Source organism: Heteronotia binoei, chromosome 5 (genome assembly GCF_032191835.1).
Source record: "Heteronotia binoei isolate CCM8104 ecotype False Entrance Well chromosome 5, APGP_CSIRO_Hbin_v1, whole genome shotgun sequence".
Taxonomy (NCBI): domain Eukaryota; kingdom Metazoa; phylum Chordata; class Lepidosauria; order Squamata; family Gekkonidae; genus Heteronotia; species Heteronotia binoei.
Window position 1 is genome coordinate 15,966,368 of NC_083227.1, and position 12,578 is coordinate 15,978,945.

The following is a 12,578-nucleotide window of genomic DNA, read 5'->3' on the forward strand; positions in this document are numbered from 1 at the left end:
ACGACTGGTGCTTGCACAGGGGACTACCTTTACTTTTTTAAATTGCATTTGAGTTACTAACAGATCTGAAAGGGGAAGAAATCCTGCATGTTTCTCAGAGGTTTAAATAACATGCCATAATGCCTCTGTTAAAGAGAGAGAACAGTTCTTTCCTTAGATTACCTTAGATTAAGTGTTTCTTTATGAATCTGTGAAAATAAAACTCAGTTGAGGAAGAGTTATCACTCATTCAAGAGATTATTGTTTGTATCCGGTAAAATCAAACTTAGTGTTTTTTGAGCTTTGTGGATTTTTTAAATGAATTGGGCTTCATTAACTTGTCTAATGTTAATGTGTCATGTCTTTTTTCCATTCTGTATAAATTTCTAAATAAGAAATTCTCTTGCAGATGTCTGAGAGTTGCCCCTGGGGCCATGACCAATGTTCCCTCTAAGCTGTGGAGTCTTGTGAGCAAAAATTCTACTTGTGAGCTACTGGCATTAAAGTGGTGAGCTATTGCTTAGATTAGTTTGTTCTAGGACCATTTTTCCTGAGCTGAGACAAAAATGTGTGAGCCGGAAGCTAAAATATTGTGAGCTAGCTCACACTAACTCAGTTTAGAGGGAACATTGGCCATGACTCATCCTTGTGAATGAGCCCAGCTCAGTTTGTACCCATTCACGATGTAGGTTAGTTAAGTTCAAGAGCCAAAGCATTGGGATATAACTTGGTGGATCTGGGTTCAAATCCACAGTAGGCTTGGAAGGTCTTTGGATGCCCTTGAGCTTTTCACACTTTCAAACAAATAGATCTTGCAAGATAGTTGTCAGGATTAAATATTTTTTTGGGGAGGGGGGCTTCTTCAAAGAGATGTGTTTGTCAGATGCGGAAATCTCAGGACTTCTGTATTTATTTATTTCTGAGTAGGAACTGGCAAGGACTTGTGAAATTCATTTCCCCCTCCACTATTTCATATTTCCCGTTCCTAAAGGACCTTGTAGGACAACGTAATGACCTTCATAGGGTGACTAAAATGTTCTGGTTAATGACTGTAATAATAAACTGAACTGAACATAGGGTGTCTTCTTTTGAACAGGATCCAATCAACACTAAATAGTTACCATGAATGAATTACTGAGAATGGTCTCCGCAATATATATATTTGAAGTTCAATATTTCTAGGTATAGTGTTATAAACAAGTAAACTGCAAGTCTCAGAGCAATACCAATTACACAGTAATATTCAGATTACACTGTCTTTCTCATAATCAAAATAAAGTGCTTGTGCCAAAGTTTACATAGACTTCAGTGACAGAATTCGAAATACTGCAAGGACGCTTCAATTCCCCCTCAATGGAGACGCTAGCCTGTGGGTCTGTTTCCACATCCTTCTTTAAGGAGGGGGTAGAAAGCCATCCAATTAATAAATTCTTCTCTAGCCAATAAGGTACAGTCAACATATTTCACAAGCACAAGTCTCGGGGGGGGGGAGAAAACCATCCTATTGTGTTTATGGAATGTCCCATCTGGTTGATTGTAGTGGCTCGCTCTGTAATTTGCATTGAGTCCAAATGAGATAGGTGGACTGTAATATTAATAAATAATATCCAGCTAAGGCTCATCACTTCCACAACACCTCCCCCCTGCCCCTGTACCCATGGCTCAGTCTTGAAATCTCCAGGAGTTCCCCAGCCTGGAAGTCGCAACCCTGACAAGGCCTGGCACCTATGAGTTCTCCCTTGAAGACCAAAAAAGCCCTGAAAAGGACCCTGCCCTCTTCCTCTAGGTACTACTCACAAAACCCCAATGTGGACTGCTGTGGTTGTCTAGCAACAGTCACTGAGGGAACTGATTTCTTAAAAGCTACAGGTGCTCCTTTTATCATTGAGGGGCAGGGTTTAAACAATTTTCCCCATAATATCACTGCTTTTTTTTTGTAGGAAGAATTTCTTCGCATACCCTACGCACCCCTGATGTGGCCAGTCCTCCTGGAGTTTACAGTAGGCCTGTAAGAAAAGCCCTGTAAGGTCTTGGAGGATTGGCTACATCATAAGGCTGTGGCCTAATATGCAAATGAGTTCCTCCTACAAAAAAGCCCTGCCTAATATATTTTGCATTTTTCTGCAACCTTGGGAAATTTTCAGTTTGAAGAACAACATATTGGATTTATATCCCACCCTCCACTCCGAATCTCAGAGCAACTCACAATTTCCTTTACCTTCCTCCCCCACAACAGACACCCTGTGAGGTGGGTGGGGCTGAGAGGGCTCTCACAGCAGCTGCCCTTTCAAGGACAACCTCTACCAGAGCTCTGGCTGACCCAAGCCCATGCTAGCAGGTGCAAGTGGAGGAGTGGGGAATCAAACCAGGTTCTCCCTGATAAGAGTCAGCACACTTAACCACTACACCAAACTGGCTCTCCTAGTTCTGTCTTTCCATACACAGTTCCAGCGTAGGTATGCTCATATTTGGCTATTATAGGGCTTTTTTTGTAGGAGGAACTCCTTTGCATATTAGGCCACGCACTCCTGATGTAGCCAATCCTCCAAGAGCTTAGAGGGCTCTTAAGTAACTTCCAGGACTGGCTACATTAGGGGTGTGTGGCCTAATATGCACAGGAGTTCCTGCTACAAAAAAAGCCCTTAGCATTTATATCAATTTAGGGTTGCCAAGTCCAATTTAAGAAATATCTGGGGACTTTGGGGGTGGAGCCAGGAGCAAGGGTGTGACAAGTGTAATCGAACTCCGAAGGGAGTTCTGGCCATCACATATAAAGGGACCACACACCTTTTCAATGCCTTCCCTTTGTTGGAAATAATGGATAGGGGCACATTCTTTTGGGGCTTATAGAATTGGATCCCCTGGTCCAATCTTTTTGAAACTTGGAGGGTATTTTGGGGAGAGGCACTGGATGCTATGCTGAAAATCTGGTGCCTTGATCTCAAAAAACAGCCCCACCGGGAGCCTCAGATAGCCATGGATTAATTCTCCATTATACCCTATGGGAATCGGTCTTCATAAGAAACGATGGAGTGCCCAGCAGACTTTCCCCTCCCTTTCGGATGACCCTGGAGGGGGGAGGGCCTCCAGGCCGGGGGATCCCCTGCCCACACCTGGCAACCCTACGCGGCAGTCTGGCTAAGGGCCTCATGGATGGGGAACAAGGCACATTTTTCTTTCGTCTGCAGCACTGAAAGAGTTAAACCCGCAGAGCGGTTTGCTAGAGAGGCCGAGCAACAAGGGGGAGCGAGGCGCTGGGAAAGGAGCTTTCCCGGGGTGGGGGAGAGAACGGGACGGTCTTCGGAGAAGCAGCAGCCGGGAAAAGCCTTGCAACAGGCGGATCGTGGGGAGGTTTCCTCTCATGTGAGTTCTTGGGGGAAAGCTTTGAGATCTGGGGAGGGAGGGAGGCTGGGGTCATTCTCGGCCACGGTGGTCATAAGGTTGCCAACTCCCGGATGGCAAATTCCTGAACCTTGGGGGATGGGTTGCATTACGGGAAAGGCGAACTTAGGGGACGGGGAAACTGAAATGGGAGCAGTGCCCTAGAGCAGGGATGGCCAAACTGTGGCTCTTTCACACATATTGTGTGGCTCTCGAAGCCCCCATCAGCCAGCTCTTTAAATCACTTCTCCAAGCCAAGCCAGCTTGAAGAAGGGTGTGACAAGCGTAAGAGTGTGAAAAGCGTAAAGCATTTAAAGTCGCTTTCTTTCCGCCTCTCCTTCCCCTGACTATTTGCCTGCCTGCCTTCCTACCTTGTGGCTCTCAGATATCTTTATTCTCACTGTGTGGCCCTAACATTAAGCAAGTTTGGCCACCCCTGCTTCCAGATCAACAGTGGGAATATACCCAGACAGTAGCTTTGTTTCTGGTTCAAAAGCCATCCTTCTTTTTATACTTTGGCAAAGCCAGGGCCGGATTAAACCCTGTGGAGGTCCCTAGGGCCTAGGCAGTTGAAATCTTGGGGCCCCCCTCACAAATTATCTCAAGAGTTGGAGCACCCACCCCACTGCTCGTGGCCCCCGCTGCAGCCTGCAGGCACCGGTGGCTAAAAAGGCAAATGCACTAGTGGGCTGTATCAAGAGAAGTATAGTGTCCAGATCACGTGAAGTGATGGTATCACTTTGCTCTGGTAAGACCTCACCTGGACTATTGCGTTCAGTTTTGGTCACCACATTTAAAGAAGGATATAGACAAGCTGGAACAGGTCCACAGGAGGGCGACGAAGATGGTGAGGGGTCTGGAGACCAAGTCCTATGAGGAAAGGTTGAAGGAGCTGGGGATGTTTAGCCTGGAGAGGAGGTGGCTGAGAGGTGATATGATCACCATCTTCAAGTACTTGAAGGGCTGTCATCTAGAGGATGGTGTGGGATTGTTTTCTGTGGCCCCGGAAGGGAGGACCAGAACCAATGGGTTGAAATTAAATCAAAGGAGTTTCTGACTCCACATTAGGAAGAACTTCCTAACAGAGCGATTCCTCAGTGGAACAGGCTTCCTCGGGAGGTGGTGGTCTCTCCTTCCTTGGAGGTTTTTAACAGAAGCTGGATGGCCATCTGACAGCAATGCAAATCCTGTAAATTTAGGGGGAGGTGTTTGTGAATTTCCTGCATTGTGCAGGGGGTTGGACTAGATGACTTTGGAGATCCCTTCCAACTCTATGATTCTATGGCTGGTGAGGACTGGGAAAGTTATTTTAAAATTTACCATATGCCAAATATATGAGAATATGCTTAAATTTCATGTTGAAGATGAATAGTTAGCACATAGTGACTAACAGAACAGAATTCACAATATCTGGCATGCACTGGAAAGTAAATGTGGGAGAGGGCTTATCAACCATTTTGTGACTAACTACCCTGATTGCAACTGCAAGCAGAAATAACCTTCAACAGATATGCATCCTATTTAAAGGTGAGCATGCATACATATTCTATAGGAAAGAGGTGCTCTAAAACTGCACTGAACATTGGTCCTCATATTGGTATGGGTCGCATGTGCCCCATTTCTTGTAAAAGGTGCCTCGTATTCAGGTGAGAGTATTCTGAGCCAGTTTGGTGTAGTGGTTAAGTGTGCGGACTGTTATCTGGGAGAACCGGGTTTGATTCCCCACTCCTACACTTGCACTTGCTGGCATGGCCTTGGGTCAGCCATAGCTCTGGCAGAGGTTGTCCTTGAAAGGGCAGCTGCTGTGAGAGCCCTCTCCAGCCCCACCCACCTCACAGAGTGTTTGTTGTGGGGGAGGAAGGTAAAGGAGATTGTGAGCCGCTCTGAGACTCTTCGGAGTGGAGGGCGGGATATAAATCCAATATCTTCTTCTTCTTCTTCCTCTTCCTCCTCCTCCTCCTCCTACAGGGTACTTTCTATTTGTATTTTAAAACATTTATATCTTACCTTTCCTCCTAAGGAAGAGCCCGTGGCGCAGAGTGGTAAAGCTGCAGTACTGCAGTCGGAGCACTCTGCTCACGACCTGAGTTCGATTCCAGTGGAAGCTGGTTCAGGTAGCCAGCTTGAGGTAGACTCAGCCTTCCATCCTTCCAAGGTCGGTAAAATGAGTACCCAGCTTGCTGGGGGGAAAGTGTAGATGACTGGGGAAGGCAATGGCAAACCACCCCATAAAAGCTCTGCCGTGAAAACGTTGTGAAAGCAGCATCACTCCAGAGTCGGAAATGACTGGTGCTTGCACAGGGGGACCTTTCCCTTTCCTTTCCTCCTAAGGCAATCAGTAACATATTTCTAAAGACATCTTACATAAAACCTGTCAGGTGTCAAAACCAAAAAAACCCCCCTTTGTTTAAAATGTCCACAGAAACAAAACAATTTTGTCCTTCTGAAGACCAACAGCAATGGGGTCCTTATTAGCTCCACAGAGAGCTTATTCCACAGAAGTGGAGCCAGTACAGAAAAAGCTCATGAGCATCTGGTTGCCAGCTCTGTCACTCTCAGGGAAGGCAACGCTAACCAATGTTGATCTTAGAAACACACTGATGGCATGCGGATTCACAGAGACTGATGTCTTTCAGATATTCAGCATCACAATGCTAACCATGACTCCTAGCCTTTTAACATGGTCTACTAATGACTATAAAGCAGGAGTGGCCAAACTTACTTAACATAAGAGCCACACAGAATAAATGTCAGATGTTTGAGAGCCGCAAGGAAGGAACCTTTGAACTAGGTGACAGTGCTCATCTAGGATGCAAAAACAATAGTCACACATTATACTTTTTATTAGGTTTAACCCAAATGACTCCCAATATTGCTCAAGCTTTCTCCAGAATTCTTCATCAGTGAACCTCAAAAGAGCACATTTTTTGTATCATCTGTTTACTTAAGTTATATCCCATCTTTCTCCCCTGTAAAGACCCGAAGCAGCTTACAACATTCTTCTCTTCTTTTTATCCTTACAACAATTCTGTGAATTAGGTTAGGCTGAGAATGTGTGTGTAACTGGGCCGAGCCAAGGTTCCATGGCAGAGCGGAGATTTGAACCCAGGCCTCCCGGAACCTAGCCTGACACTCTTAACCGCTAGTCCACACTTGCAGTAAATAGGAAGGAAGGAAGGAAGGAAGGAAGGAAGGAAGGAAGGAAGGAAGGAAGGAAGGAAGGAAGGAAGGAAGGAAGGAAGGAAGGAAGAATGCACAAAGGCAGTGCTTTCAGCTGCCATGGAGAATATATGCATTGATGGTGCCAGACTTCCTGGGAATAAGTCCCATTGAATAGACCAGAGTAGGATTCTGAGTAGACCTGCTTAAGACCCAGAGTCACTGTCAGCTTAACCTAGTTGTGAAGATAAAAATGAAGGAGGAGAGAACGTTGTGAGCCAGTTTGAATCCCCACTGGGGAGAAAGGCGGCACGGAATATATATTACAGTAAGTAATGATTAGGGGGGGAAGTCACAGTGCTGAATTAGGGCCTCTGTCAGGGAGCTGGAGTTCTCTGGGAAAGACAACTGATCTCCAGAATTTACCCAGGGTAAATGGCCACTTTCAAAGGTGGATCTATTCAGCTCCCCCCTGCCCGAGTCTCCAGGAATTTCCTAAACTGGAACTGGCGAACCTACTAGGGCTTACTCCCAAATGAATTCGAGGGTGGGGAATAGGATTGCTTCCTGCTGAAGTCCAGACTGAGCATTTTAAGTCCTGGGCCTCCCACTTTTTATTTTACAATGTCAACCTTTCATGCCTAATTTTGGCATCTTTTTTCCTCTGTTGCCTCATCGGTTGGTAATGAAATATTCCCAGGCAGGCTAGACTGGCCCTTTTTCATGATAGTTTTGGTCAATGAGCCACAGGAGCAGAAAAGTCCAACTTGGCCATCCTCGCACTCCAAGGAGGGCAGAAAAGAGCATCAAGCAGCCCAAGGGATGGGTGAATTCCAAGGGCCCCCCTAAGTTTCCCTTTCACACTGCGAGGGAGCCAGCGGCTGCTGAAGGAAGCAGAGGGAGGGGTCGAGGACTGAGAAAGCAGCCGCAATGCATGAAAGGAACCTGCTGCTGGCGAGCTCCTGTGCCCCTCCACCCACGGCATGCCAGGCACTGGGTCCTAGTGCTCCTCCGACATCTTTCCGTCTCTCCACGCCTTTCCAAACAAGCTCCCAGCCCGCCTCCCCCCCTCTTTCTCTCTCACACACACAGAGGAACGCATGCAGGGACGGAAGGAGGCCACTGGGCGCTGTTGCAGGGGCAGCAAAGAGCTCTGCTTGGCTGAAGGATGCGGCGCGAGGAACACCCCGGCTATGAAAACTGGGGGGAGGGGGGAGCTGGCCTGGGGGCCCCAAAGACCTGGGGCCCATAGGCAAGCACCTAGTTTGCCTAATGGTTAATCCGGCTCTGGGCAAAACCTCTTTCTCTTGGGTCTGAGCTAGTCATGTGTGCCAAAACCAAAAAGGCCCTGCTCTGCGCCACTGAGCCACAGTGACTCCATATTGGGTCTCAGTGTTTTTCACAGTAGAATGGGGGTTTGGACACAAGGTTGCCACTTAAAAAGAAAAGGCTGAAGCTTTGAGTTTTTTGTAAGTTAGAGCCAGTTTTAAAAGGGACATTTAAAAGGCACAAGCACCTTCTCCGTAACAAGATTATAAATTTGCTGGCAGCCCCTTTTCTGCATGCCTTAGTCTCCTTTCTTGCTTTTCTGGCAGAAACCTAAAGAGTTAACTTCAGTCTGCTCGCTTTGCTTCTTTCTCCCCACCCCTGCATTTCACTGATATGTTCTCCATTGCTTAATTTGTATTAAAATTTCCTCATAAGCTCAAAGTGGCTTACAAATTATAGTTTAAAGCACACCAAATAAAACTTCAGATAACCCCCTCATAAAATGCCTAAAGTCTACACACTTGCTGAAGTTCTAGCAAATGAAAAGGTTTTGCAGGCCGGGTAGGCAACCTTGGGGGTGGGGGATAAGTAGCGGTCAGAGAAAGAAGAAGAGGAGGAGATTGAATTTATGGTTTAAATGTGACATAGATAAAGGATAATTTGACTGGGGGGGACGTATTCAGAAAAAAAACCTGTGTTATTTAATACAGATGCTTAAAAATGGAAACGCAGAAAGGGGCAGCAATTTCCCTCTAAAACTTTCCCTCAGAGCACAGAGAGCGGGGCTTAGAGCCTCCTGCTTCCTGATTAGCTCTCAATCCAATCAGCTGCCATCCCATTGGCTTTCTGTTGTGCTTGTCTGTTACAGTTGTGGGGGGGGGGGATCTGTGGTATCCCACAGTTGCCAACCTCCAGGTGCAAAACAGAAGCAAATCCGTGAAAATACCTAACAAAATCCTTAATGTAGTTAATCATCAATATTATTATCAACACCATTCATTTATAATTCATTTGCGATAGCCATCAAAGTCAAGTAAGCTCATACAGACACATTTTTAAGTCAGCTGAAAACTGTATATCATTTTTTAACAATGACATAGTGCTCGTGCAAAACGTGAAAAATCCTTTAAATATGTTCCAAATGGAGAAGACGTTCCAAAAGATCCTCAACATGGCTAGCCAGTGTATTCTGCACGTTTCAATGAGATCACATCTTCATCAAGGAGGGACAAGCTCTGTACAATATAAAAATAATGTAATGCACTTCCATATTCATAATAATAAACATATCTTTAAAAGCTACTCACCAATAGTTTTCTTTGCAGAGTATCCAGCACAACATCTCATCAATTGAGGAAAAACTCACCAAGTACAGAGAAAGAAGTGCTTAAATGACCGTATTCAGAGTTAATTGGAAACAGCGGGATGCTACATTAAAGAGGCCAGAATAAAAATCCGAGTTGCCAACTTTTTAACTCTGACTGTAGCTATGTTTAAAGGAATTTTCACGTTTTGCACTAGTACTTTGTCATTATCAAAGATTTCAGGTTTTCACGGCTGGTAACATCATTAGGGTTTGTAGAATCTTTCGGTCTCAAGTGCTGTGTACTACTGGAGAAAGTTTTTCTTCCAGACGTTTTGTTCTCGGCTGCGGAGAACATCCTCAGCTCTCCAGCAGCCCTGGCCTCACTCAATGCACAGCAGCCAAGGTCAGAGCGCCTGCTCCAGCTACAACGCCACTGAGGATGTTCTCCACAGCCGAGAACGAAACGTCTGGAAGAAAAACTTTCTCCAGTAGAACACGGCACTTGAGCCCGAAAGATTCTACAAACCCTAATACTTTGTCATTGTTAAAAAATGATATACAGCCTTCAGCGGACTTAAAAATTTGCATGAGCTTACTTGACTTTGATGGATATTATGAATGAATTCTATATGAATTGTGTTGATAATGATATTGATGATTAACTACATTAAGAACTTTGTTAGTTATTTTCATGGATTTGCTTCTGTTTTGGTCTCATTGTCCGTGAGTCTCTTGTATACAACCTCCAGGTGCAGCCTGGAGTTTTCCCAGAATTACAACTGATCGGTAGACTACCAAGAAAATTTCCCATAAAGAAAATGGCTCCTCTGGAGGGTGTAATTTATACTGTCTCTCTCCATCCCCTCAGGGAGAAGCCTCTCTTCATAGCCAAGTGAATAAATGCAACTTGTCAAAGACAGAGGTGGCCGAAGAGAAGGGGAAGAAAATGGAAGAGCAGGACCCAGAAGGACCTGGAACTGGCAAGAGAGCAAGAAAGAGCTCGCATCCAATCCAGCCTGGAAGTGGTGTTGAATTCTGGGAATCAGCTGTGTCAGAGGCTCTAGCTAAGGACACCATGACCTGCAATGTACATTGCCGACACTTCCGGCAGTTCCACTACCATGAAGCTGATGGGCACTGGGAGGTTTGCAGCCAGCTCCATGGACTCTGCAACCAGTGGCTGAAGCCGGAGAAGCACACCAAGAAGCAGACTGTGGACCTGGTGATCCTGGAGCAGTTCCTGACTCTCCTGCCTGAGGAAATGCAGTGTTGGGTCAGAGGCTGTGGGCTGGAGAACAGTTCCCAGGAGGTGGCCCTAGCCGAAGGTTTCCTCCTGAGTCAGGCAGAGGAGAAGAGGCAGGCAGAACAGGTGAGGGGATTCTGTACAGATATGTCCAATTCAAACAACGACATTTGGCTTCATTCTAAAGGTTCCCCGCCAGACATCTGTCTGAGTGTTAGTTATCTAAATGTGAGATTTCATGGCCTTCTTCAGCAGCCTCTTCTAGAGAATTTCTTATCCCTCTAAATAACTCAGCTGGGCTGCTGCTGGAAGGGGGCGGAGTCTGGGAGTGGGGCAGGATCCATTCCTTAGCCTCTTTTCCATTCCCTCTCCCTTGCTGCTGTTTCAGATGTGGGCATCATCCGTGAAGAAAGAAGTGACATTCCCTGAGGCGGAAGGAGCTTCGTTGGAGCCAGGGCAGAGTGGGCAGGCCCAGGAATGTGCCCCAAATGCCCTTTTCTGTGGTAAGGTCTCTTTGCACCTGGATGCGTTTGAGGCATTCCCATGTGTTCGATGGGTAGAGAGCCCAGGTCAGGAAAAGAATTAAATACTTCTTCACACAGCACAGAGTTAAGTTGTGGCACTCAGTGTCCGCTAACTGTGATGCTTCTTGAAGGGAAATATGACTAATTCATTGATGGCAATTCCTACCTTTAATTAGAATATTCATACCTCATCTTCTTTCCGTAAGAGCAACTCAAGGTGGTTCAAAAGAGGAAGGGTAGATGAACCTGGGAAGAGCTATTCAACCTTGTGAATAAAGGGAACCACCATCTTCTGGTGCAGCAGGAAAACTGGCCTGGAGAAAAATGACTGTCTGATCCCAAAGGGGTGATAAGCACTCTCCTGGGTGTGTAAGAAAGGGCCATGAGAACTAAGCAGTGATGCAGCCCTTCCTGCCCTCCTAAAGATCTGCCTAATTCACAGGATCAGCATTGCTTTCAGATGTCCATCTAGCCTCTGTTTAAAAACCTCCAAGAAAAGAGAGCTCACCACCTCCTGAGGACGCCTGTTCCACTGAGGAATTGCTCTGTCATGAAGGTCTTCCTAATGTTTAGACAGGAACCCTTTTGATTTAATTTCAACCCGCTGTTTCTGATCCGACCTTCTGGAGAAACAGAAAACAACTCTGCACCATCCTCTATATGACAGCCCTTCAGGTTCTTGAAGACGGTAATCGTATCACCTCTCAGTCAACTCCTGTCCAGGCTAAACGTACCCAACTCCTTCACCTGTTCATCATAGAACTTGGTCTCCAGACCCCTCACCATCTTTGCTGCTGTCCTCTGGACATGTTCCAGCTTGTCCTTCTTAAATTTTGGTGCCCAAAACTGAACATAATACTCTAGGTGAACAGAATAAAACAGAATAAAAGGATGCTATGCTTCTTTTGATACAGCCCAAAATCTCATTGGCCTTTTTAGCTAGCACATCATACTGCTAGCTCATGTTCAATGTATGGTCCACCAATACCCCTAGATCCCTTTTGCACAAAGTACTGCCAAGAGAAGTCTACCCCATCCTGTAATTATGCATTTGGTTTTTCTACCTAAATACAGAACTTTATATTTATCCAGGGGTGGAATTCTAGCAGGAGCTCCTTTGCGTATTAGGCCACACACCCCTGATGTAGCCAGTCCTCCAGAGCTTACAAAAAAGAGCCTTGTAAGCTCTTGGAGGATTGGCTACATAGGGGTGTGGTCTAATATGCAACGGAGCTCCTGCTAGAATTCCACCCCTGCATTTATCTCTGTTGAAATTGATTTTATTCATTTTAGCCCAGTTTTCCATCCCGTCAAGATCATCCTGTATCCTTCAACCCCTCCCAATTTAGTATCATCTGCATATTTAATAAGCATTCCCTCTATCCCTTCATCCAATCAATTTATTAAGATATTAAGCAGTACAGGTCCCAGGACAGATCCCTGAGGCTCTCTACTTGTCACTCCTCTCCAAGACGAAGAGGAATCATTAACAAGCACTCTTTGGATGCAATTTTTCAACCAGGTACAGATCCACCTAACACAGGGGTGTCAAACTCACTTATTATGAGGGTCAGATCTGACATAAATGAGACCTCATAGGGCCGGGCCATATATGTCATAAAATGTAATGCTAGGTAGCAGAGATATAAAGGACTCAGACAAACACAATTAAAGATTTTTAAAATATGCTTAAAAGATTGGCACTGTCGCAATATTT

General features: G+C 45.6%; 1 protein-coding gene across 1 annotated transcript in view; it reads left to right on the plus strand.

Moving 5' to 3' along the window:
• The first annotated feature begins 3,132 nt into the window (after positions 1-3,132).
• LOC132571752 (zinc finger protein 436-like) overlaps positions 3,133-12,578 on the plus strand; it is a 70,309-nt gene continuing 60,863 nt past the window's right edge. Inside the window, exons 1-3 of the mRNA XM_060238546.1 lie at positions 3,133-3,342; positions 9,963-10,463; positions 10,726-10,840. Coding sequence (XP_060094529.1) covers positions 3,133-3,342; positions 9,963-10,463; positions 10,726-10,840 — 826 coding nt within the window. The remainder of the gene's footprint in view (positions 3,343-9,962; positions 10,464-10,725; positions 10,841-12,578) is intronic.